We start from the raw sequence: 27,887 nt of genomic DNA on the forward strand, positions 1-27,887 counted from the left end.
AATTGCCAATTTCGTGGGGCAGCCAATAAGTTATTTTAGCACGACATTTTGTTTTCACGGCTTGTTTTGCTATCCTATTTTGTTTATTATTATTTTTAATAATTTTAGCAATTTTGTTTTTGTTGATATTCGATGCGAATGTGTGTGTGTGGGTGATTCTATTGTTTTCTGCGAAATAAACAGAATTGTTGTTGTTTTTGCAATCAGCTGATGACAAAACGCGATGGCACTATCGATAATCCAAAGTATGGCCTCCCTAAATGCAGTGTGACCATGCTAATTTAACGATATTTAAAAATGAACTAGCTCGCGGATACCTGTTGCGCTCCTCAGCTGTTTTCATTCTGGTTTCTGTTGATTTCGCGAACAGTTTGCCTTAGTTTTAATCCGTTTTTATATTTTAAATAAACTTAAGTTAAAATGCTCTGCAGACTAGTGGGAAATGGCAATCTGAGCGCCCGATATTCGGCCTCTATCAAGGTAAACCTGGACTACGCCTACATTTTCCAAAGATTTTACTGGAAATATATTCCAGAAAAAGATTTATTGACTTATTTATCTCGGCTATCTCTGGCCAGAGCAAATAATTAATTAAGCATGTGATCCAAAAGGTGACAAACAGGTTCTCCAGCCAAAACATATCAACAGGTGTTATAAAAAATAGTTCCAGAAATAGAGTAATTTTGTGTAAATGTATTGTTTTGATTTGGCGTTCTGTTACCAATTGAGATAAGGCATTATTTTGATGGAACCACGCGAGCAATCCACTTAAAGATCACCCCACTGATTACCATTTTACCCCCCTGGAACAGTCCATTGGACTTAAAAATAGGCAAACTTACGTAACGATTTTGCACAAACAAGCCCCTCACGAACGCTCACTTATACAGAGAGCGAGAACCTCTATCATATTATCATGGACAAACCGCTTTTTATGCTAATAATCTGATATTTTTCAGGCTATTGCGTGCTACTCCACGTCGGGAAAACAGCGAAAGGGAAAGATCTACGAGTCGGCCATAGATGCAGTGGCCGATGTTAAGGATGGGTCCAAGATCCTCTTCGGAGGATTCGGCATCTGCGGCATTCCGGAGAAGATGATCAACGCTTTGAAGCAGAAGGGAGTCAAGAATATCACCGGGGTTTCCAATAATGGAGGTAAGATCGTATAAAAGATCTTTAAAATGGTATTTGAATCTAAATCTGGGATTACAACTGGTTTTTGGAATTAAAAAAAGTTGTGAAGAAATAAGATAGTTAGGATCTCTAAAGATGTATCTTTATTTAAAACAATAACGTTTTTTTTGGAAATTTTTCAAGAATATCGCCAGGGTTTCCAATAATGAAAATAATATCGTATAAAAGGTTTTTAAAATAGTATTTCAACCTAAATTTGGGAAAACAAATGGTTTCTGGGATTAAAAAAAAGTTTTGAAGATATAAGACAGTAAGGATCTCTAAAAATGTATGAATAACAAGTTTCTTCTTAAAAAGTTGTATAAAAATATTTAAATTAAAGATTTCCATTTGATTTAAAAGTGGATGAAAAGTTTATCAAAAAGTTTTAAAGAAATAGTATTGATAAAAAAATAAAAGCGATTTGGATTCTTATACAATCATGTAACAAATTAAACACCTTTAAAATAATGGAAAAACATTTCTGAAAATTGTACACTCATTGAATTTTTAAGATCTATCAAGTACTTAAAATCCCAAAATAATGGAAAGTTCTTGAGTTACCTTTACACTTTAAGTTTTCAATTCCTTTTACGAAATTTTCCTTTTAAAATCCTAATCTTTTCCAGGAGTGGACGACACTGGTCTGGGCGTCCTGATCAAGCAGAAGCAGGTGTCCAAGGTGATTGGCTCCTATGTGGGCGAGAACACGGAGCTGGTGCGTCAATATCTGGAAGGAGAACTGGCCGTGGAGCTGACTCCCCAGGGAACGCTGGCCGAGAAGATTCGCGCCGGAGGAGCCGGCATTCCCGCCTTCTACACGCCCACTGGCTACGCCACTCTCGTCCAGGAAGGCGGAGCACCCATTAAATACTCGAAGGATGGCAAAGTGGAGATTTCCAGCGAAAAGAAGCCGGTGAAGGAGTTCAACGGCCAGAACTACGTGATGGAGGAGTCCATCTTTGCGGATTTTGCCTTCGTCAAGGCCCAAAAGGCCGATCCCCTAGGCAATCTGGTGTTCAACAAGGCGGCCAGGAACTTCAATGCACCCATGTGCCGGGCCGCCAAGATCACCGTGGCCGAGGTGGAGGAAATAGTGCCCATTGGAGCTCTTTCCCCCGATGAGATCCACGTGCCCGGCATCTACATCAATCGTATTTTCAAGGGCAGCGACTACAATAAGCGCGTGGAGCGTCTGAGGATCACCGAGCCCAAGGATCCTAGTAAACCCGCTCCTCCTCCCAATCCCGCCCAGGCTCTGCGTGAGCGGATAGCCCGCCGAGTGGCCCTGGAGTTCCAGGATGGGATGTACGCCAATTTGGGCATCGGCATCCCCGTCCTCTCCTCCAACTACATCCCGCAGGGCATGAGCGTGATGCTGCAGTCGGAGAACGGCATCCTGGGTCTGGGACCCTTCCCCACCAAGGACCAAGTGGATCCGGATTTGATAAATGCCGGCAAGGAGAGCGTTACTGTGGTTCCCGGAGCCTCCTACTTTGGCTCTGATGACAGCTTCGCCATGATTCGCGGTGGCCATGTGGATATCACCATTCTGGGCGCCATGGAGGTATCGGCCACCGGCGATCTGGCCAACTGGATGATTCCTGTAAGTACATTTTACATTGGGCACACGCCGATTCTTCTTTGATTTCATATTAAAATTCCTTTTAATTAAAGGGAAAACTAGTTAAGGGCATGGGTGGCGCCATGGATTTGGTGGCTGCTCCCGGCACCAAGGTGATCATCACAATGGAGCACAATGCCCGCGATGGTTCCCCGAAAATCCTGGAGACCTGCTCCCTGCCGCTGACGGGCAAGGGTGTGATCGATCTGATCATCTCCGAGAAGGCCGTTTTCGAGGTGGAAAAGGGCGTGGGACTCACACTAATCGAGGTGGCCGAGGGTTACACCGTGGACGACATCATCGCCAGCACGGGAGCCAAGTTCACAGTGTCCCCGAATGTCAAGACGATGGGACAGATTCCAGTTTGAGGAACTTAAATGATGCCCAGAGAAGCTGCAATACCTTAACTTGAGTGATAAACGAGTGCATTTATTTTTGTTGTTGATCGAGTGACACAAAACATTTCTGTTGTTAAAATATACGTTGACCATGTCGAAGATAATGTCTCCTAGCTTAACCAATGGCCTTGGCCATATCCTTGAGAGCCTCCGAGCGATGTGCATTGCGCATCTGCTTGTTGAGGATGTCGAAGATGCGATTGTACTTGCTGTCGCATTCCGTGCGACAAATGGCGCAGAATTGCGAGGAGAGCACGTGGAGGGGACTCCGGAAGTACAGACCCTTCTGCATGGTGAGGCTGTTCTTGTGGTGCGACATCATGTGCAGGAAGATCTCGATGACGGCCAGCGCGGCACCGATGAAGAAGTTGTAGCAGAAGAGCGTGGGCACCAGGAACAGCAGGTACTGGTTGCGGGTGTAGCCCAATATGATGTTCTGTAAAGGCATAACGATTTTAAATTTAATATCACAGGATTTATGACAATAACAAAACCTATTAGAAATTTTCTATATATTTATTTATAAATATAAGGTTAGGGTTAAAATATTTCCTTATACAATTTAAAATCTAAAATTTTTTGAAATAATCTTCTTATTTCTATTAAAATATATCAATTTCAGAGGATCTGCTTAAGAAATCAAAAGGATTTAAGATTTAAGGAGATATTTTCAAAGTTATTTTAAAGCTATTTAATATATTTAAAATCAATATATTAATGAAAGTACTGTATTTAAGATAAAACTATTTTCTAATACCTTTTTAAAATAATATAATAGTTTAGGAAATAGTCTTCTTATTTATACTAAAATATATAATTTTCAGAGAATCTGCTTAAGAACTCAAGAGGATTTAAGGTTAATGGAGATCTCTTAAAAGTAATTTTAAAGATATAAAATATATTACAAATGTTTCTGATATAGATCTTAATAAGATTAAAGATCAAGTATCAAAGTATTCCTTTTTAATTTAAATTTCAATTACTTAAAACTATTAAAAATTCTAGAAGGGATCCCTACATACAATTAAATACAAGAAAGGAAGGAAATAATATATATACCTAGCTATAAGAAAATATTTGTATAATACTTACGCTGCTCACGCCATCCATTTTACAGTAATCCTCCCGTTCATAACCTGGCGTCGCCTTCTTGGGAGCCTTTTGATGATGTGCAGTGGCTAATCCATGTCTCACCGTATTGGCCATCACATCGTCCATCTCGTCGCACATTGTGCCCCGGAGGAAGTGCTTGGGTACATGGAAATTGGTGTGTTTTCGGAAGTGCACCTTCATGATCTGATCGTGAATCGGCTCACCGGTTTCCTCATCGTAGGCGGGTTTCTTCACTCGCACGGTGTCTGTGTAGAAGTACTCCAACTCACCCGTTTCGCAGTTCTGGAGGAGATTGGATCGAAAACAGATAATGTAGGGTGATAAGAGAATTGTGAAAGAGAACGGAAGAGAGCCGGGCGACATTCTACGGTGGCGTGATCGCGATTTTGGTGTTTATTTATGGGCCTCAACATTTGCAAGTCAGATTTATGGAGCCTAAATAGACGAAAGCTGATTAACTGTTTTGGAACTATATTTTACAGATCTATGGCTAAAATCCCGAAAATGATTTATAAGCAGTGAAGAACTAACAATTTTCCCTATAGATGGTACAAATATCTCTATAAATATAGTTTTTAAGAGAACTTCTCTCTTAATTTTTAATTCCCCCGCTATTTTTTTGTATTGTTTATGAAATGTTATCGGCGGTTTATTTTACGAGCGCAAAAACAAAGCGCCCGTGGAAATGTTTTTGTATATATCCCGAAAATAGAAGCACGTACAGCTCTTCTGATAAGATCGCGAGATCGGACAGCCGTATGGGGCGTATGAGTAATGAATCACCTGCGACACCTGAGAGATTATCTGCACTATGCACCCGACTTCTTACCACCAGCATGGTTTCTTTTCTACTAACTCTAGGCACTCCAAAAAAATATTAACGAAAGCCAGCAGAACAGCGAAAAAGTCAACAATGATTAGTTATCACTTTCGGTTGGAAGTCGGACTAATCGACAGACGCCGCCTCCGCCTTATCGTTACTATATAGGAATATAGAAATAAAGTAATAGCGGCGGGGAATCTGGAGGTTACTTATCTCCGACAGCCGCTACGTCTATTAATGTACAATTAAGGCTTATGGACAGCAGAAAATTGTAAATTGCACATGCAATTACAGACTGTTTTTCACTGAATTTTTTAGCCTTTTGGCATTAATAACTACTGAGTTGCATAAGCTTTGACCGGTTTGCGTGTCAAATGTGATTTGATCAGAATAAATATAATACAAACTGATGAGGCTGAATTGATGATCTCTCTGTTAGTGATCGAATAAATTGAGTTATTGGAGAAAATCGAAACTATTTTGTAGAGAGATTTCAATGGCATTTTAAAGATTGACAACTTGTTGGTAATAAATTTCCGAGATTACGAAGGCAATTTAATATATAAAATTTAATAGAACAATTAAAATAAAAAAAATATTTGAAACAGAAGTGTATTAAAAATATATTACACCATTTCTAAAGCCAGTTCTAAAACCCATTATAAAAAGTACAAATATATACAAAAGCACAACGAGTGAGCTCCTCCCCATTACTTTTGATGAGGCTTAATTACCTTATATTTAAATGCAAATTTAAGTCTTCGAAATTAGATAGAGATCTGCCCACTTTGTTTACAGGAAATTCTGGGAAAAATACTACCAAAATGACGTGCAGGCCAAAAAAAAATATTTTATGACTACGGTGAGAATATTAAATTGAAGTATAGATAGAAAGCTTTTGATGAGTATGAAGTGTACAAGGTAGCATGATAAGTTGGCTACTCCCACTTGAGTTAAGATTGCCGGTTCACTTTCAGACTGATTAAATATAGGAACATACAAATATATATTTACACACCCACTGGGTGGTCAGTTGAGGGTTATTTGGACATATAAACACATGAAAAATATTATTAAGAATGTGGTTCTCAAGGGTTTGGTTTCGGTAGGGAGGTATTTCAAGATGTAATCAAATATACTAATTAAAATAAATTTCCTATACACAGCAAAAAAGATAAGTAAATCGTTATTTGATATAATAAATATAATATAATATATAAATATAATATTTGTAAATGCACCTGATAAAAACCTTAAATGTGTGACAATTTACTTAAACATTTTTATAATCCTTTTTTGACTTTTAAGTTCTTAATTTTCTCAGTGTTAATTTAGGTAAATGTCTGTATTTTGAGGACCCATATTTTTGATGACGTCTATTATTGACCAAGTTGCCTAATGTCAACGAAATGTGTATGTAAGCCTTTTAGCCACCCGACAAAAGACTGTAATGACAGATAAGCATTATGAACGAAAAAAAACGCAAGGCCAGTTAATCAATGTGACTAGATAATCTACACTATATTTTGGGTTTATGAATTCGCCTATTGCGTTCTGTTTTCCGGCTTAGTATAGTCACAGATGGCTTAGTGCCATAGTGTAATTAACTGAGATTGCGTTTTATTTCAATTTGGCCCGGCGTTTTATAGCACCTTAATTACAAGCCCCGAAAAGAACCGAAAAATCTCACTGATCCCGTCTCTTTTTTTGTTTTTATATATGTAGATATGTCGAATTCCCGAAACGCACCAAGATGGGTAAAAGTCCGAAAACTGGTTTACAGATCGCAACACACATACGCCCCGTGGGCTCTCTCTTCTCTTTGATTTGGTCGATTTTGGCACTTACCTTAATGGAATAACCCATGGCTGTCTGGTTGGTTTATTTTCACAGTTATGTCTGCCTGTCTGGCTTTGTTTTTATTTGTTTAATTTCCTTGGCCGAAACTACAATTTTTTTTTACCCGCCAACCACAAACAAAAACTCACACAATCGACATATATATTTCTAGCGAATTCGTATATATGCGCCTGTGAGTGTAAATATTTTGATCCACTGCAATTTAAATATATGGGCAAGAAAACGGTGCGATGATGGAAAATTTGAAACCGGTTAAGCGTTCCCCAGCTGCTTTTGTTTTTATTGTGCCCGTTTCATTTGCCGATTATCGTGTGTGTTTTTATTTTATTTTCAGTCGGATGGCGACCTGTTGGCTTTTGGATGATTTGGGAGAGCCGCACTTTAATTTGCATAGACACTCGGTAGAATGACTCAAAATACGTATTTCCGATTTCGGAATGTCTCGTTTCTCTCGGTCGATTCGAACTTTTTCCACACACGCACACCGAACAACTGATTCTATTTCGGTTGGGAGAGCGGTTCGGAAAGTGTGACCACTGGTGGAGCCGCCATGATATACCAGTTTTTCAAATAAAAGCTTTGCTAAAGTTTATCGTTTTAAAAATACTGCACCGAAATATAGCTTAAATGTAGAACTAAAGAACGGTTTAGTTAGATTTTTATATTGATTTTATAATTATTATAAATAATAATCTTAAAAAAATATCCATTAAGAATTATGTTCAAAAGTATATGATTTTTTTTGATTTATTTATTTTATTATATGCCTTATTTATTTATTTATTAAGGTAATGATTTATTTGTCATCATTTTTGTTCTTATCAGCATCACATTTTGCCTTCTCTTCTGCTTCTTTCTTTTGTTTCTCTTCACATTCCTTTTTTTCCAAAGCATCCATGCACTTTTTCTTAAAGTCTGAAAATGTACGAAGGATCGAATTCTCTTCATCGGTTTTAGCTTTCATCTCTCCTGCTGCGCATTTTTCGTCCTTTTTCTGCTCCTTTTCAGATGGTTTTTTCTTTGCTTCCTCCTCACATTTTTTCTTCTTTTCTTCCTCCTCACACTTTTTCTTCATAACCGCTTCCTCGCACTTTTTCTTCTTTTCCTCCTCACACTTTTTCTTCATTTCCGCTTCCTCACACTTTTTCTTCTTCTCTTCCTCCTCACACTTTTTCTTAGCCTCTGCTTCTTTCTTGAGCTTCTCTTCCTCGCACTTCCTATTAGCTTCTTCATTCTTTTTCTTCTCTACTTCCTCGCTCTTCTTCTTAGTTTCCGCTGCTTTCTTCATTTTTGCGTCCTCTTCGTACTTCTTTTTGGCCTCATTGCTCTTCTTTTTCTCTTCTGCCTCACATTTAGCTTTCTCCTCAGCCAGTCTCTTCTTTTCTTTTGCTTTAATATCAGCTTCTTTCTTCTGGCACCAGGCATTCAACTCTTCTTCACTCATATCCTCGAGCTTTTTTGGGGGCTTTCCGCCATCTTTCTTCAGCTGCTCCTTCTTTTTGATGTCCTCTTCTTTCTTCTTGCACCAATCTTTCAACTCCTCATCGCTCATATCCTGCAGATTCTTCTCCTTGGGCGAAGATTTCTCTTTCTCAATTTGCTTGGCCTGATTTGCCAAAATTTCATCGCACTCTCCTTCCAGTTTTTTCATGGTCTCCAGTTGGGACTCGTCACTAATGGTTTCTTCATCGACTTCTATGGATGCCTGAAGACCTCCATCCAAACGTCGTTCGTCGCGTAGTTCCGTAGCCGTGTTTAGCAGTTCCATAAACGAGAACCGATGATAACCGAAATAATGGGGATTCTTGTAGGCCAGAGCTTTTCCAGCCCCGGGTCCCAACTTTTCATCGGGTCCACTGAACTGGCGAAATGAGGAGGGACTCACGAATCCGGGCACATCCATGGCATTATGATCCACACTGGTCGGTTGGTAGCCCTCATCTGGCGGATCCTTTGGTGGGTGTGGGGTGTTCGAGGGTTTGCTGCTCAGCTTTGCTTTATCGCAAAGATGACGAAGAACTACGGCTTGGAATAATGGTCGAAATGGTGTTTTTGACATTTTCGAGAGCATTTTTTCCTAATATTTGTATTTTTGAAAGTATTTATTGATTGATTATAACAGGTTAAGGTATTATCAAAGGTTACTTTGTGGGATGTTAATAAAAACTGTGGTGTCTATAGATTAAGATCCTTAAAGCTTTTCTTAGAAATTAACCAAAACGACCCACTGTGCAAGATGATGTAGAAAGTAAAACGGAAAACCAGAAAAAGCTTCCAACGAAATATTGTTGGAGTATTGACTAACTTAAAAAGGTTGGTTTCAGTCCAGTCTAAGCTTAAATATATTAGGTAAAGAGTTTGATATTTATTAATTGTTGAACTTCTCGAGAGGTTCAAAAATGATCACCAAACTGGTTAAGGCCTTTATTCGCGTTTAATTCTTTTTTTTTACCCCGTCTTTGTTTACAATAAAAGTGCACACAATATATTTTTGGTTTTGCTGCGTTTTGTTTACCCGCAACCCCTGCGAGAAATTTTGATACCGCTGGTTATAATCGTACAATTATCTTTTTTGAGATTATCAGCACGGTTTACGAACGAGAGGTGTTGAGCGGCTTCGACCGGGATCTCAAATTTAGTATCCGTCCGTTGGGCCAGGCATTCGGTTGAATTCCCATTGCCCCTAAAAATCTGTTTAAATCAGGAATTCGCAATCGCAAAAAAACACGGATCTTGTCTCCTCGGGCTGCTTAATTGCGTGTGATAAAAGATTTATAGAGCCGAGAGCCCAAGTAGCTTTATCAAATACTCGGTCGCTACTTTATCGTCATGAAGTGAGTCGTCTTCGTGTTATTCTGGTTTCGTTTCGTTTTAAGATTGTAAAGAAATTAGCTAACTGATGAGCAAATACAATAAATGACACCACATTTGTCCTAACTAAATCCCGGTTAAAAAATGGTATTTTTTATGACTTTTAATTTTTGTTGAAAAATATAACCTCCTTGGGGTTTTATTGTTTTTACTACCCATAATACCATTTATCAATCAATCAATTCACCTCAAAAAAACAAATCTTAATTGCTTAACAGCGACGATATAAAAACTGTGACGGTTTACCCAACAACATTGGAATTAACGACCCCAACAAAACCGGCGAATGGCAGTAACGATGATTATGATCCTCATCAGCACCGCGAGGTGAAGAATCCCACGACGTAAGCAGAGATTTTCCACGATGAAGGATTTATGGAATATTTTTCTAGTTTATTTCTTTGTTTTCCCCAGTAACTGGCAGACTTTTGCCCATTTCCTGAAGGCCTCTGTGGGCACTGGGGTTTTGGCCATGCCCAGTGCTTTTGCCCATGCGGGTTATATAAATGGCACCATTCTCACACTGATCATTGGATCCCTGGCCCTCTATTGCCTGCATATTTTGGTGGGTTCTTAATTTATTTTATTTTTAACATATAATTTTTAATTCTAATTTTTTAGATCAAATGCATGTACATTTTGTGCAAACGACAACGAGTTCCCTATGTCAGCTTCTCACAGGCCATGAATCTGGGCCTCAAACAAGGTCCACCCTGGCTGCGTTGCTTAGCCCCCATTTCCGTGTAAGTAAAGTTATTTAGCAAAACAATCTTCGGTGTTATATATAAAAATTCCTAATATTTTGCAATCTGCACGCTGCATTGATTATCTTTCTAAGTGCTTTTTAATGACTAACTTTGTGGGTGATTCCAATCTTATCTTATTTTTAATCAGTAGATTTCAATTACGAGTAGCATACCTTGTAACAAAAAAAAGAAATAGCTTTATTTATTATAGGAATGTTTTGTATCGATTTAAATTGTGTTTTGATAGAGTATACCTTATCAATATTATTTGAAGAGGTCACATAACTTGTTATTAATTTACCCATTCATTTGAGGTACACAATACAACAATCTTATTGAACTAAGTTTATTATTATGATAATGATTTCAAAATGTTGTCAGCCACAAATATGATTTGTACATTTATTTATATTCTTTTTAGGATCTGCTATATTTTTAAAAAGATTTAAAGAACTAATTTTAAAAAATATTTTCCCTACAGACCCTTTGTTGATGGCTTCCTGGCCTTTTATCACTTTGGTATCTGCTGCGTCTATGTGGTTTTCATAGCTGAGAGCATAAAGCAGTTGGTGGATGAGTATCTTGTGGTGTGGGATGTCCGAATACACATGTGCATAATAATAGTGCCACTTTTGCTGATTTACAGCATCAAGAATTTAAAATTACTGGCACCTTTTTCCAGTGCAGCAAATCTTCTGCTGCTAGTGGGTGAGTTTTATTTTACAAAAAATTATTTATTTTATTTAGCAAAGTTTGAAATTGATTTAAATCATTTTTTCACAGGTTTTGGCATTATTTTGTATTATATATTTGAGGAGCTGCCTCCTTTAAGTGAAAGAGAACCCTTTGTGGCCGCCTCAAAGTTGCCTACTTTCTTTGGCACGGTCCTATTTGCATTGGAAGCTGTTGGTGTGGTAGGTTACATGTATTATTTTAATTTTGAAAAACCTAATTAAAAATGTTCTTTTCCCCACTTAAGATTTTAGCCATAGAGGAAAATATGGCCACGCCCAGGTCCTTCGTAGGCCCCTGTGGCATTTTGAATGGTGGCATGTCCATAGTTCTGGGTTTATATGTACTTCTTGGATTTTTTGGTTACTGGAAATATGGCGACGAGAGTCAGGGCAGTATTACACTTAATATTCCACAGTCTGAAATGTGAGTTGCTTAATGTTATTTAAGTTTTTACCTTTCGGTTTGGTATTATTGTGTAATATTTCTTTTCAGACCCGCTCAGGTGGTAAAGGTATTCTTTGCAATCACCACCTGGATTTCTTATGCCCTGCAAGGCTATGTAACTGCCCATATTCTGTGGGATAAATACTTGGCCAAGCGCTTTAAGGAAAGCAGACAGTCGATATATGAACTGATCTTCAGGGCTATTATTGTGCTGCTCACTTGTAAGTGATACCTATATTTATTTAGTATTATTATAGTTATTTTAAAGCCATTCTAAATATTTATAAAGGTGTCAAAAAGTATGCACCAAAATATTTTTGTCCCTACTTTTAGACACATTTATAAAAGATTCCAAAAGTCTTGTGATTTCTAATGAATAAATGTATATCTCTTCCTTTTTTTAGTTGGCTGTGCTGTTGCCATTCCTGATCTATCGGTCTTCCTCTCCTTGGTGGGATCCTTTTGCCTGTCGATCCTGGGCCTAATCTTTCCCGCCTTACTTCAGATCTGTGTCCAATATACCGAGGGCTATGGACCGTTCCGGATAAAGTTAATCATCAATCTGTTGCTCTTGAGCTTTGGAGTTTTTGGCGGAGTTGTGGGCACCTATGTGAGCATTGTGGATATCATTGCGGTTTACAAATAAACTTCGAATTTCAGTTGGTTCAATAAACTTGGTCTAATTTACCTTTGATAATGTGCAATTGTGATTTATAGCGATTGGCTGGCAAATAAACAATGTTGGTTTATGGCCTGCATGGCAAAACTCTGGCCAAAGTCAAGCTGCCAAAGTAGACCAAATATTTTTAATTTTAATTAAAAGCTTAGCAACACAGTTCTTGGCTTGGTTTCGAGGAAAATGTGCGGGAAAGTGGGGAAAAATGGGGAATGGGGAAAATGCAATGCAGCCGAGAAAAGCTGGCCAGTTGCAACGAACTGTAATTAAATGCAACCGCAATTAACACAAAAGCGCCGCAGGTCAGCAAGCCAGACACAGAACTCAACTACCTCCCCCTTCCGGAATTCAGCTGCATTTTATTTACAATGTTTTGCTCACAGGTTACTGACAACCCTGTCCTGCTTCCTGCATCCTGCATCCTTCCTCGACCTCAACACCCCACTCCTCCCTTTCACAGGACCTCTTTGGCTGTCTTTGGCTCGTATGAAGGCCACAGAGAGCCGGACTGAGCCGCAATGACCGCCGGCCCTAAGAAGCCAGAGAGAAGCCAAATGGACAAACGCCTGGATGCCAGGGCGAGGGGTGCTCAAAGAGATATGATTAAAAAATATTTTAAACTACAGTTTAGTGATTGTAAATATTAGTTAACTAGGGTTACCTTTTAATTGTTGTTCTATATTTATAAAACTGTCATTATCAACCAATCTTGCTATTTTAATTAATTTTGTATGTTTTTCCTTTGATTGATATCACTTTCACTTTTCATTAAAAATTAAATGATTTCTTTAGAAACACTTTAAGAAATATTATTTTTTAACAATAAGTTATTTTCTAAACATTATTGTAAAAATGGCAAACTACTGATTCCAATATTTTATTTTGTCTTTTGTTATAAATTTTAAAATTGTATAATAAATATAAAAAAATATTAATTTCTCAAAATTATTTTTTTTTTTATTTTAAATTTATTTATTTTTTACTCAATTATTAATTTTTTATATATTTTTAGCGACCCTCGCTTCTGTCTGGTGCCTTCTACTTGCGTCCCTGAAATGTGTTGAAATGTCGTTTGCTTTGTACGTTTAATTACTCTTTTGACGGAAATAACACAACATTCGTGTATTTGAAATTGGCAACAACAAAACAACAAACTGCAGCCGGGAGAAAAGGGTGCAGAAATGCAGCAGGAAATGGCTGGAAAAATTCGGAAGAAACCCAAAGATCTTGGAGTGCGAGAAATTGAACAAGTTGCAAGTAAGCCAAAAAATGACTGGCTCTTAAATTTGGCCAACGAATCGGGGGACTTAAGTCAAAATGAGAACCCTCCCCTCGACTTAGAACTTCAATTTATTTTTTCTCTTAGAGGGTCCCCTCATCAATTCTACTTAGATCCTTTTTTCCTTTGACGAAGCGGAGCACATTAAATGACAAGTTTTACTCTTATTTATTTCTCTGTTTTTATACATTTCCCCCTCTTCTAGTTGTAGAGCATTTTAATTATATTTGTGCAGGCAGGCAGTCAGCTTTTAGTGCTTCCGGTCAGTTGAATCCGGGGGTTCGGCGCAATTGAATTACGCACAATTCCCAGGTAGAAGTCGGTACACATGCCCCCAGCCTGGGACTTTATATCGCTTTTCAGTCTAGTCCAAATGCGTAAAAGTTAATTAGAGAAAGCCATGAATAAATTGGCAATGAAAAACTTAATTTTGCAGCCCCTCAATTTTTTTTGATGTTGGATTTAGTTCTCCTCTTATCTTTTTGAAGGTTTGTACATATTTATTTAACAATTTCATTAATGACTCTATTATTTTCTAAATTTCTTTGTTTAATATTCGTAACATTCTCTTGTTAATTTGTAAAACGTTTAAACGGATTTACTAAAAGCTTATAAACTCAGACACATTTTTTGGACATTACTTTACTTTGTTTCATCTATTTGATTTAAATACATTTTAATTGTTTGCAGTTTGTCAGTCGGAATGTATTTATGTGCGGCTAAGCTTTTGGTTTGTTTCCGTTTTCCGCTTGACAGAGAACCGCAGGTTTGGCATTCATTTCGGTTTAAAATAATATTATGGAAAAGGAAAAACCAAAATGCACTCGATTATTTCAGTTCAATATGCCGAGGGCTATTTTGACGTTTATTTTTCATTAATCGAGTCGCATAAAAACGTCCAATAAAACGCTCATAATCGTAAAAAGCTTAGCCTAAATATTTGATTAGGTTATTGATTTGTGTCCATTATAAATTGATTTGTGCACACAAAGTTGTAACGAGTTATTAACCATTTTTTCTATCCATGTATTTACTTTGGGAAGCTAAAATTACCCTGAAAACTCTGTTGGCTTACCTACATGGAAATTATAAAAAAGTTTTTGGGCTTGAGTTGGATAACTTTTGCCCTTACACTTAGCATACATTATGCAGAGTAGGGTGGGTCGATTTGGGACCCCAAAAATCGTATAGGGGGAACGTAATCTTTTAAGGATTCTAAGCCATATTGGCGAACATACTTATGGTCTAAAATGACGTTTGACCCCCCCCCAAACGCGAATGAAAAATACTGATTTTTTGAGAAAAATATCATAGTAGTCAGCACAGATATATTACTGAATATCAATTTCAAATTTTTATTTCAAATTTAGAAATACATCTGAGCTGACTACTATGATATTTTCCTCAAAAAATCAGTATTTTTCATTCGCGTTTGGGGGGGGGTCAAACGTCATTTTAGACCATAAGTATGTTCCCCAATATCGCTTAGAATCATTTAAAGATTACGTTCCCCCTATACGATTCATCACTTTTTTCGGCCCCATACAAATCGACCCGCCCTAATGCAGAGCCTTCAACTATTTTTTATATATTTTTTTAGCTGCCATCTTTGAGCTCAACTTACTCTTCAGCATTTCGGGGAGCTCGTGTTGCTCTTATCCCCAGTTAATTTTCCGCACAATCTTGTGCGTTGTCAGCCACGTTTATTAGCCAGATTTTGAGAGCAGCTAAGTCGGCTTATCACACATATCCCCGCATACGCCCCCAAAAAACGAAAAACAAACCCACGCCCACGGAAGTTTTCTAGCGATTTTAACTGCTTAAATTGCCAAGAATTCTCTCCTAGCTCCCCTGCCCCCAAAACAAATGACTCATTTTTATTCATTCGACTAATTTTTTTAGGGCTTACAGAGGAGTCATCATCTGGCTTCTGGCAATTTGTACCAGCTATCGCAACATCTCTATCTCTATGCACCCAAGCATCTTCAGCTTTGCTCTCTTACCGCGTCTGTGTGTGTTTACCGCAGCAAAATGATTTATTTTACGCTACGCTAAACACACACGTACCTAGAACAACAAGATGAGATGGGAGGATGGCAGGATGCTGCGCGATGCACTCAAAAAAAATTAAGGTAACTGCCATTAAATAAAAAAATCGGAAAATGCAAAAAAAGATTTTTAGATATATTTTTTTCATCCCCTTAAATTAGAAATTATGACTTTGAATTAATGTCTTTAAAATTATATATTAATTAATTAATTAATATTTATATAATTTATTGAATAATTCGATTTTTGTTCTATTTTTGATATTTTAAACCATGGAAATCAATAACGTTTTGAAATATCTTTAAAGGTGCATAAAAATATGCAGTAAAACATTCAAAAGATTTTGTTGCATTCTTCTAAACACCCTTTTTAGGGACTTCAACCTTCTTTCCGGTTCTGAAAGGTATTTATTTTAAATTTAGTATAAGCAGTTTTTCTAAGTGCATACGTTTCGAGAGCAGACCCCGTTCTCTGTGGATTCGGGGGAAGCTGCAGAGCATTGGCAACAATAGCGACAAGCGACGCATTGTTACTGCGGCCGGGGCTTTTCGGTTCGGTTTTCGCACTGAGGTTTTCTGTATTTATTTAAGCCCAAACATTTTGTACATTTCATGCAGCCAGACAGCAAGGACGCGGGAGCAGGGTAGTAACCGAAGGGGGTGGTAACAGCATTTGCTATGAATAAATAACGAACGAATGAATGAAGGAATGGATGAATGAATGAATGGTTGGTTGGTTGGTTGTTTGGATGGATGGATGGATGGGTGACGACACAGCTAGCGACGTGTCTCAACTGTGGGCATGTGATTTATGTTCTCAATGCATGGAACTATAATAATCATATGGGGGCAAAGGGGTGAGCCTTTCGTTGGCCTTTCTCCAGGGACCCTGTTCATTGATTGTTGGCTAATACGAACTCGTGTACCTGAGAGGCCCGGACCTCCTTCCCAAACTTGGGCCACTTTCACACATTGGCCGCAAATAACAGGCATGAAAAGCTGTCTGGCAAAAAAGGGATCACTCTTATGTATGCCACATGTTCCCTGGAATTCTCCACCCACTGCTGAAAAGCACTTGGAAAAATACATTTAAATAAGAATTAAATAAAGGAATATGTATTAATAATTTTTAAACATTTTGAAACAAAATAATATTCATTATTCATTTGTTTATTATTGTAAAATTATTCATTATTTTATTAAATTAAAACCTATTTAATTTTTTAAATGCTAAGAAAATTATTTTTATGTGTGTCCTTAACACGGACGACCAGCTGTCCCGTCAGATTTTTTTTTGTTTTTGGGACCTCAGCCGTTGCAGGTGCGTTAAACATTTATGAGCAGCCAAAGCGCAGATTTTAATAGGGATAGAAGGTGGAGAAGGGATGAATAACGGGAATGATAAGGGTAGCCGCACCGCAGAAATGATTATGAATGCCCCATGTTATGCATAATTCATAATGTTTAAGTGACCCCATTGCGTATACGCAATAATCATACGCCATGTGGTCCGCACACGGTTGGCTTTATTGGGCACTTGAGTTTTGCTGTTCTGCTGCCAAATGCCCAAGGGCGGGGTTTTTAAAGGATGGATGAAATCAATCATTGATTAGAAGGAGACAAGGCAAAATGACCTTGGGTTCGTCGCTTGGGAGGTCGTAGTGAAATAATTTCTATATTCCACCCTAATTGGGTGTGTGCCTTCACATTTCCTGCAACTAATTTGTGTGCGTTGGGGTGAATTAGTTTTTGGTCCCTGCACCGTCAAGTGCTCAACTGACAGCCACTGACAGTTATCGTCTTCATCAGCCGGCAAACAAACATCATCATGGCGAGGAACATGCCCCCTTCCGTATCTAAATTTATATATATATATGTATAGAGAGATTCCCCGCTGACGATGAGCAACTGTCATGAGCTTGCTGAGCTCGCACTTGGCATGTCAATGCTCTGCTTCCTGGCCAAACCCTCGGCCCGCAGCAGCCAACCTTCAACCAGACGTTCTCGATTCACTCCTCCCCTCTTGGAGCCATAATTTATGCCGCATGTTTGCCATAACTCAATGGCTGCGCGACTGCGGCGAGCTGAGAATTTCACAGAAGGGAAGAAAAAAGAAAGAAGCAGCGGGCTCGCACTCAAAGAAATTGCAAGTGAGCTTTTTAAATTGACGGATTTTATGACAAATATTATTATAATTAATCTAATCATATAAATAAAATGTATACCCTTTTTATTAGATTTTAATTATACTTTAACTTTTAATAGGTAATGATAAATAGCATTTCCAAATTTGTGTGCTTAAAAATATAATATTACCAATAATTCTAATTTTAGTTCATACTTTTTATTAGTTTTACCGAAATCAAAGCAATTAAAGGGTATGGTAGTTTCATGAATTATTTTTAATAAATCTTATAGATGTATTCCCTAGAAGATTACCTAATTCAAAATGAAAATTAAAAATCTTATAAAATGAGAAACCATATTTAAAAATTGTTCTAACTTATTCGTTATTTTCATTATTAAAAGAAAATCTAGAGATTAATTTCCAAAAATAGAAAACCCTGCATTTTACAACATATTTTATATAAAACGTACTTTATTTAAAAACTATTTATAGATTGATTAAATTTTTCAATTGAGGAAAAATTAAGAAACTATTTTACCTTACAACAATTTATTCTTTTTAATTTTTTTTTGTTTAAAAAGGCATTTAAAATGTTCTTGAAATATTTTTTCTAATGTTTCCTAATTAAATATTTGTAAATATGATTTTAATAAAATTTGAGTTTAATTTTGTATTTGTTTTTAGTGCTTCGGGACCTTCAACTGTGTATTTGCGCGGCTGATGAAGCTCAATCGATAAATGCGATTCCCGGGCTTGAGTTTTCCACCGACACCGACCCCTCGCCATTGTGGGCTGCGTTTTTGTCGCCGATTGAGCGAACAATTGCTAGATGGCGGCCAAGATGAATTGCCTGCAATTGTGCGCATTGCTCACCATTTGTTAGCCAACAAGAACGGCAAGGAGATGGCGACTGTAGAGCCCGGCTTAGAGACCCAGTTTTTCGTTTTCAGTTTCAGTTACAGAGAATCGAGGGCCAAGGCAGTTGACAATGGCATCAGACAAATGGCACACATAATGCTCATACACTCTACCCCCAATACAAGGCCATTAATAATTATGGTTAGTGCAAATGTTAATGGCCTTTCTGTGCCTGGTTCAAATCGATTTTCTCCCCATTTTCCATTTCGCAATCTTTTCGCTTGTAAATTGCAAAACACACTCGCATATGTGGGATCAACCACTGGCCACTAATTAGCCAAAAAACATTGTCATACCATTTGGCATCGGCCGGAATGGGCAAAAGCGCATATTACTCTCCATATGTGCGCATATTTATATTTTATTGCCTTTAACCCAAAAACTCTGCTAAATCCGCCTACTACATGTGTAATTCATTAGTTCCTCCCGTTTGTGTGTCAGTGGGTTAAACAAGCTCATATTCCGGCTAATGGAAACTATCTGTAAATAATTCCAATTCAAATTAAATTGAATTTACAAAATGGTTGGTCAGAGCAGCAGGTAAAGCTAATTAAGAGAAAATAAGTATTCTTTAATGCACGCTTAATATATTAATCATAAAAACCATTATTTTTTGGGGCGATGCCAATAGCCAGGTAGAATAGTTAATTTGGGTAGTTCTGAATCAGTTGCTCATTTTCCGTTTATTACCGATTTAAGATCTGAAGCACATCTGTTTAGGATTATACATATAACTCTTAGGGTAAAGTACCCTTAATTTTAGGACTGTAAAGGGGACAAGGAAATTGTATACCTGTGATTGCTATAAAATCTCTGAAACATGGCCATCTAAATCAGTACAATCACTTCACTCTACGTTGCGGCTTCTTTACGGACCAATCCAAGTGAAAATATAGCGAAAATGTTAATTATAATTTCTATTATTATTATAATATATATCATAATTAGGATGAGAGAGAATAAACTAAAGGTATGTATAAAAATCAATTGTTTGTCCTCAAAGATATTTTTAATAAATACAAATTAATATTTTAGCCCACTAGCGATGTCAAAAACACAAATAATACAACTGAAATGATTTTAATCCAAAATCTGGAGAATGTATTGAAGCAAAACAACGACCTAATAAAGTCCACCATCGATTTAATGAAGCTTAAGCTTAAGCAATCAGCCCAGCAAAATAGCATATTTATGGATACCACGTTTTCAGAGTCTGCTAACTCCAGTGATAGGATAATTAAATGTGAAGATTTTCATACTCTGCTGAAAGTATTAAAAGAAAGTCAGTCACTAAATGCTACGCTCGCTGATAAAATATCTAAATTGGATTCGGAAATAATGGATTTAAAATCAAAGATGGAGGAAATGAAAAATAAGCAGACAAAAATTCAATCTCGAATTACAGAAATGGAATCAAATGCTAATAATGTTAAAGGAAAAGATAACAGACTATCGATTACCCCGTCAACTATTAGAGTAACTCAAAATTCATTGGCCGAACCTGAGAGTATTACTTTCGAAGAAGCTGATTGGTTGGTCATTCTTCGGCGTTTCGATGGGAGTCTTACATTTAATTCAGCTAACATATTTAATGAGTTTGGTATTGGCACAATAGACAACGAGTATTTTATTGGGTTTGAAACATTGCATCTCATAACAAGCAGTTGCAGGCATGAATTATACATTGAACTTGTGGGTTTTAATAATGCAAAAACTTTCGTACGATATGATAACTTTGTTGTTGGAAGTCGATCGGAAGGATTCGCTTTAAAATCTCTGGGATCCTATTCCGGAAGCGCTGGCGATGCTTTACGCAATCACGAAAAATGTAGAGCCAGCTTTAAGAACTTTAACCCCATTAAAAAGAGGGAACAAAGAGCGGAAAGAAACCCAAACGGAGTCTGGTGGTGGACTGACAACATAAAGGAAAGGTGAGAAAATATTTACATTTTAGTGCTGAAATTTTTTTTGGTTTTTATATTTTGTAATTTTTTTATATAAAATTTTCTTTATTTTATTTTATTATTTCATTTTAGTACCTGTTGCTTGACTGGTGTATATAAAAACGGAAAGAAAAATACCGAAGATGGCATTTGGTGGTTCGATTATAATTTTCAGGCCTGTAAAATGATGATAAGGGCAAAATAATAAGTTTAATAGAAACACAAAATTAAAAACAATTATTTAAGCTAACGGGTAAGGGGCAGACTTTTATTTAGGTTCTTTAAAGATATTTTCCGCGTACGTGCCAAAGTACTTCCATATTGTCGCTCGGGACATTTACACATTTTAAGCACTATTTTGTGTAAAAATCTTGATTTGGTACCACTTTAAGTTTTCAATATATCGTTAAAAAACTACCGAATTCGCTCGGGACAAAAATAGTGGTTTTTTCGTAAGTTCATTCAACCCCAGATCGTAGCGAATTCTGATGGAATATTTTAATGCGATTTTTTTTAGAATGTTGTCCAATCTTGTCGCTGTGATGGTTTTGGTTTTATTTTTTTCATTTTTTTGTTATGCATTTTCAAACTCATTCACTTGGGACATCTCGCTCGGCACATTTTTTCTCACCATTTTGACAAGCGGAATTCTTTACTCCTAGCCCTTAATAGCTGGCTGTTTTGCTTTTAACTTAATAGTTTAGCATTTAAATGGAACATTCAGTACAAAAAATGTAACATATTAGCATTTGTATAGGATAAATTAACAACAGAAGACAGGTCCAAAAAATAACAACAATAATTATAATTATTATAATAAATAATATTAAAACACTTACAACAAGCCTAATAAAATAGGCATCATCTTAAAAAACTTTATTGTAAGTTTGGCCTCGCTTATAGGGGCGGTCCTTCTAAGCATAGCTTAGATTTTAAGACAATGCTGTTTTATACTTTGAATAAAGAGCACTTGGCTCATAAACTTTAATCCGGCCATCGCCGATAACTTATTTACATTCGCATTATATATATTTAATTGTCCGCCTACTACATGTGTAATTCATTAGCCCCCGTTTGTGTGTCAGTGGGTTAAACAAGCTCATATTCCGGCTAATGGAAACTATCTATTAATAATTTCAAATTCAAATTAAATTGAATTTACAAAATGGTTGTTCAGAGGAATAGTTTCTTCGCTGATTGCCTGAAAACCATAGCAGGTTATGTTAAATTCATTAATTGCTTGACATATTAATTCGATAGTTTAAGGGAAAATAAATATTCTTACATTACCATTTCTCAGGTAGAATAGTAAATATTTGGGTTACTCTGCATCTGCCTCTCATTTTCCAGATTTTAATGATTCAAGGCCTGAAGAACATCTGCATAGGCTTAAAAATATGCCGTTTAGGTAAAAATATGTTTAATTTCAGATCTGCGAATATCTACCTACATCACAGCTATATAAAGTGTGAGACATACCCCATTTAAATCAGTAAAATTACGACGCTATACGCTTGCACATCTTCACAGAGCAATCTTGTTAAAAATAGAGTGCATTTGAAAATGAGAAAGGAAAACTTATACAAGAAATCGGAAGATCTGGGTGAATCTTCATCATCGGAGGAATCCTCGGTAAGTACAAGGCAATTTTGCGTTCTCAAAGATATTTCTAATAAATTAAAGTGCATGCTACAGGTCAGTAGCGATGATAAAGACTTAGATAAAACAACTGATATGAAATTGGTCCAAAGTTTGAGAAACACAGTCAACGACCTGGAGAAAAAATTAGCAGATTTTGAGAAAAATCAAACAAGTCAAACGATCAAACACTATGAGGATTCATTAAAAGATAAGAACGACTTAATAAAATCGCTAAATACGACAATCGATTTAATGAAAGAAACAAAGGAATTGAGCATTTTGCAGATTCAGAATCTAGCCCTGCAAAATGGCGATGAGCTAAAGAAAGGTACCATGATATTTAATGAAAACCCAAGTCCGGCAGGATTAAATTCCAATCCTTCAAAGTCTGCTGACTCCAACAATATGATGATTAAATATGAAGATTTTCTGACTCTGCAGAAAAAATTTGAGGAAAGTCAATCGCGAAATACTGAAACAGTATCGAAATTGGACTTGGAAATAATTGATTTAAAATCAAAGCAGGTGGAAATGGAAAACAAACTGGAAATGTCAAAAATCCATTACAGGGCTGACGAAGACCAACTAAGATCTCGAATTCTTGAACTAGAATCAAATGCTAAAATATATGCTAATAATGTTAAAGGAACTGATGAAAAAATATCGAAATTAAATTCGGAAATAACTGATTTAAAATCAAAGTTGGTAGAAAATAAAAATGAACTGCAAATTTTAAAATCCCAAACCAAGCCTGACGAAGACGAACTAAGATGTCGAATTCTAGAACTAGAATCACATGCTAAAATTCATGCTACTAATGTTCAAGGAAAATTTCACAGACTATCGAATACCACCTCAAAGATTAGAGGAACTGAAAACAAAGGCAGTTTCATCTCCATATTGGCTGAGTATGAGAATGATCCTTACCCAAGAAATAGTTGGATGGTCATTCTTTATCGTTTTGATGGGAGTCTTACCTTTAATACAGCTTACACGCTTAATGAGTTTGGTATTGGCACAATGGACAACGAGTTTACAAATTACGCGGGTAATGAGTTTGGTATTGGCACTTTGAACAACGAGTTTTTTATTGGGTTTCAAGTATTGCATCGCTTAACAAAAATTCGCAGTTATACATTACGCATTGAACTTGAGGATTTTAATAGTAAGAAAACGTACGCAGAATATAATGGCTTTGTTGTTGGAAGCGAAACGGAGGGATACGCTATAAAATATCTAGGAAGTTATTCCGGAAACGCTGGCGATGCTTTACGCAATCACGAGAACTGTAGAGTTTCGTTCATCTACTTTGACCGCAATGAAAAGGGGGAACCAGGAGCGAAAAGAAACCCAAATGGAGTCTGGTGGTGGCCTGACGACATAAATCACAGGTGAGCAAATTTTAAAATTTTAAAGCTAGCTATTTTTTTTTATATTTTTATACCCTTGCAAACGGTTTAATGATTTCAGTTAGAAGTTAGGGAGACGTTTCCGACCTTGATCAGCATCACTAGACGAGTCGATCTAGCCATGTCTGTCTGTCCGTTTCTACGCAAACTAGTCTCTCAGTTTTAAAGTTATGGGGCTGAAACTTTCCCAAAAGTCTTCTTTCTTTTGCGGGTAGTATATAAGTCGGAACCAGTCGAATCGGATAACTATATCTTATATCTTCAAAAGGAATAATCCGGAACAAAATTTTTAAAAACTTATATCTTGGGTGATTCCTAGCATATAATCTCCTATGCTTGGAAATAACATTTTTTTCTTTCTTCGGAATTTCAAATTTAATTTTATACAAATCGGACTACTACGATCGGAATTTTAATGGGAAAACAGCAGGAAACAAATTATAAAGCTGCCATAGGAAAGATACAAAAATTAATGTCAAACAAATGTAACATTTTGTAGTTTGTAATTTGTAATGATCTGCAAGGTATATAAGCTTCGGCTGCCCGAGGATAGCTTCTCTTACTTGATTTTTATATTTTTATTTATTTGTACCAAATTTGCATTTTTTATTGTTTTCTTTTAGTAACTGTTGCTTGACTGGAGTATATAAAAATGAGAAGAATAATTTAAATGATGGTATTTGGTGGGGACGTCAGAATTGTCTGAAGTCTTGTAAAATGATGATAAAGCCAAACCCAAGGCCAGAGCCAAATTATTACGGGGGGCGATATAGGTGTTAGATCACCGCGCATTACAAAGTTTGAAACAAAATTTTTTTTTCGAATTTCTCCCCCACAACAAAATTATAGATCCGCAGCAGCACAAAATTAAATACAAATTTAACAACTGCATGATACTTTGTTTTATTTAATATTTATGGGCTCGAACGTGTTTTTTTAAACCGCCTACATATATTTAAACTAACGGGTAACGGGTAGACTTTTATTTAGATTCTTTAAAGATATTTTCCGCGTACGTGCTAAAGTACCAAAATTGGTTTAAACAAATAGAAATAAAATGTGAAATATCTATTGGTTTGATTTGCCTATAAATGTGCACATTAATTGAATAATGTGTAATTGTTTTTCCATTTTGCGGTTAGCAATGGACTGAAAAATTTAAATTCTGTTTTGGTGGGGAAAACGTGGTTTTCATTTTAGCGGCAGGGGCGCCAGGGGAAAATGGAAAATTCGTTACGACACTCAATGAAGTGTAGTGAGTTATTTGGTGGGGCAAATTGTCCAAATGGCCCATGATAAACTCGGGTATTTTATTGCAGGTCAAATCCTCGCCTATATCTATGAGGAATCTCCAGCATTTCGCCCCCTATTTGTCTCCACTCGCCTTAACAAATAAGCATTTCCTTATGACCAGCCTCGAAAGAGCCCGACTGTAGTTATTTTTTGTAGTTTTATTTGGCATAAAGCCAAAGATAAATGGCGAATTCCAAATGCCAACACAAGTATAACCAAGCAGGAAGGTCAACCGGCCAAGGGAATGGGATGTGGGTTCACACACACAGGAACCATAACAAATCTAGCCAGGATTCCGAATCCCCTTCTATCCCCCTTTAGCCCCCCTTCAGTTAGAGGGCCCGGATTTATGTGCGCTCATGTCACTGCACACAAAAAGTTAAACAGCGCGCAACGGAAGTGCGACAACGACAACAGACGCAGCAGCCGGAGATATGGAAACAAGGATCGGAATTGGGATGGGGATAGGATTCGGGTGAGGAGGGCCACCCGGAAGCCGGAGCAGAATCTGGACAATCCGGAAACAAGCCAGGCACTGCAATTGCTGCTAGCTGCTAAAATCCCCGCGTCCTCGACGTGCTCTCATTATCGTGAATCTCCAAACTAAATACGACAAACATAAGTATATCAAAGAGGAAAAACTAAAAGAAGAAAAACAAATACGACGAGGGTGGAAATAGGTTTAGAAAAATAGCATTAAACTGGTTACCCTAAAATAAAACTAGAATTAATTGGTTTTAAAAATAGATAAGTTAGTATAATAAAATATTTAAATATTTATTTAAGTCTAAAATCAATAGTTTAAAAAAGAATTCATTAGTTATTAAAAAATTAGTTAATCGCAAAGAAATTTTAAATAAATCTTTAAAGATCTATACCAATATTTAATCAATGCTTTGCTGTAAGCAACATTTTTTTCAGATTTTTCCAATTAACAAGTAATAAATATAAGTTTTCATACATTTTAATATAGGTCATAAAACTATGTTTTCAACACAAATACACCCCGGGTAATATCCCACTTAAAATTGCAAATGAAAAAGCGCAAATGAATAAATAATTATGACCCGAGGCTATTTCAGTTCTCCACTTCCTTTTCGCTTATATCCAAATAAAATGCCAGACAGATTCGTAATGGCGTAATCCGAATAACCCCGCATACCCTCAATCCGCCGTAAAGTGTGTCAACTAGTTATACCCGTTACTCGTAGAGTAAAAGGGTATATTAGATTCGTGCAAAAGTATGTAACAGGTAGAAGGAAGCGTTTCCGACCCTATAAACTATATATATTCTTGATCAGGATCACTAGCCGAGTCGATCTAGCCATGTCCGTCTGTCCGTCTGTCCGTCTGTCCGTCTGTCTGTCCGTCTGTCTGTCTGTATGAACGCTGAGATCTCGGAGGTTATAAAAGCTATAAGATTGACATTTTGCATGCAGATTCTAGGAGTTCCTACGCAGCGCAAGTTTGTTTCAAAAGGGTGCCACGCCCCCTCTAACGCCCACAATCGCTTATATACGATTTTAAAAATTTCAATATTTCGGAAAAGTAAAAATGCAGTTTTATTGTGTTTATCAATACCTAACGAAATGTAGAAGAAATTTTTTAAATCGGTCCATTCGTTAAAAAGTTACGGCGGATCAAAGTTTTTATCTTCATCCACTTCGCACTCCCTTTAGCTGAGTAACGGGTATCTGATAGTCGGGGCACCCGACTATAGCGTTCTCTCTTGTTTTATTTCGCCTTGAGCGGCGGCACCAGTTTCATCCGAACCCAAGCCCTGGAAATACCCACCCCCTACTAACGGCATTACCTGATATGTGAGGTGCCGCTCGAAAAAAAAATGGAAGAAAAATTTGCGAACATTTTCGCTGTTGTTCTCGCCTCCTTTTTTTCTCTCTTACTCGTTTTCATAGCCCGAGCCAACTTCCGTTGCCTGTTGACATATTTCCACTTCATTGGAACTAACAGAGTCAAATGAAGAGACAGCCGCGAGGCGAGATGGGCCGAGTTCTAGCCGTAGCCGGGGTTTCTGATCCAAAAAAACAACACCTGGGGACTCATTCAGGTGAACAGCAGGTAGGTTGAAAAATGGGAGGAATAGAAGGCCGGCAATGAAGACGGACGGAAGCATTGGATACACGGCTCAGCGCTCGCACTAACGACAAATATTTGACACATGTGCGAAGGTGCGATGAAACAAGAAGCAGATACACTGGGAAAAATCGTATTAAATATGAAATTTAATTTAAAATTATATTTGATTAAAAACTAAAAGGGTTTTTATCTTATAATCTGAATGTATATAAAACTGCCCTTTAAAATGGAGGGGTTTTAAACTGAGCCCAAACTTTTAAAACTACAACGTCTAAACTTTTAACAAATATTCTTACAGTAAGCACAAACCGTTCTATATAAAAATATAGTAAATAAAAAAATATATAATATTTTTTAAAGACTTGTTGAAAATCGTTTATTAATAGAATAAATAAATATATATTAGACTTCTTTTTTATACTTTTTGTAAATGATTTTTCCCAGTGTATAAGGCAGTGTCGCAACGCGAAGGAGTAGGCTAAAATATGCCAGACATGTGCCAGGACACGCGTACCAGGATGTGCGTGTTGTGGTTGGAGATCTATGGCTCCCACATGTCCTTCCACCTCCAGATCCCCAACTTCCTCCCCGCACACACACACCACAATCTCAAAACCCTTGTGCTTTTTTTTTGCACATTTTAATTTGTGTCAAATTGTTGCTAA

General features: G+C 37.0%; 4 protein-coding genes across 4 annotated transcripts; 2 read left to right on the plus strand and 2 right to left on the minus strand.

Moving 5' to 3' along the window:
• Positions 1 to 341: 341 nt before the first annotated feature.
• On the plus strand, positions 342 to 3,168 carry SCOT (Succinyl-CoA:3-ketoacid CoA transferase). The gene is made up of 4 exons (XM_017140916.3): positions 342 to 480; positions 960 to 1,158; positions 1,806 to 2,782; positions 2,854 to 3,168. Exons 1-4 carry the CDS (start codon positions 421 to 423, stop codon positions 3,166 to 3,168), a joined length of 1,551 nt encoding a protein of 516 aa, XP_016996405.2. The 5' UTR covers positions 342 to 420.
• Positions 3,169 to 3,208: 40 nt separating this feature from the next.
• LOC108056890 (uncharacterized) lies at positions 3,209 to 7,496 on the minus strand. Its single transcript, XM_017140918.3, has 3 exons — positions 6,983 to 7,496; positions 4,291 to 4,593; positions 3,209 to 3,634 (listed from the first exon to the last, which is right to left on the minus strand). Exons 1-3 carry the CDS (start codon positions 6,998 to 7,000, stop codon positions 3,314 to 3,316), a joined length of 642 nt encoding a protein of 213 aa, XP_016996407.2. The 5' UTR covers positions 7,001 to 7,496; the 3' UTR covers positions 3,209 to 3,313.
• A 234-nt stretch (positions 7,497 to 7,730) lies between these two features.
• On the minus strand, positions 7,731 to 9,122 carry LOC108056858 (axoneme-associated protein mst101(1)). The gene has a single exon (XM_017140879.3). It carries the CDS (start codon positions 9,063 to 9,065, stop codon positions 7,791 to 7,793), a length of 1,275 nt encoding a protein of 424 aa, XP_016996368.2. The 5' UTR covers positions 9,066 to 9,122; the 3' UTR covers positions 7,731 to 7,790.
• Positions 9,123 to 9,653: 531 nt separating this feature from the next.
• acs (arcus) lies at positions 9,654 to 12,456 on the plus strand. The gene is made up of 9 exons (XM_017140890.3): positions 9,654 to 9,828; positions 10,084 to 10,209; positions 10,280 to 10,430; positions 10,487 to 10,608; positions 11,093 to 11,319; positions 11,395 to 11,525; positions 11,591 to 11,769; positions 11,839 to 12,011; positions 12,195 to 12,456. Exons 1-9 carry the CDS (start codon positions 9,824 to 9,826, stop codon positions 12,434 to 12,436), a joined length of 1,356 nt encoding a protein of 451 aa, XP_016996379.2. The 5' UTR covers positions 9,654 to 9,823; the 3' UTR covers positions 12,437 to 12,456.
• The last annotated feature ends 15,431 nt before the right edge of the window (positions 12,457 to 27,887 follow it).

This window comes from Drosophila takahashii, chromosome 3L (genome assembly GCF_030179915.1).
Source record: "Drosophila takahashii strain IR98-3 E-12201 chromosome 3L, DtakHiC1v2, whole genome shotgun sequence".
Classification (NCBI taxonomy): Eukaryota; Metazoa; Arthropoda; class Insecta; order Diptera; family Drosophilidae; genus Drosophila; species Drosophila takahashii.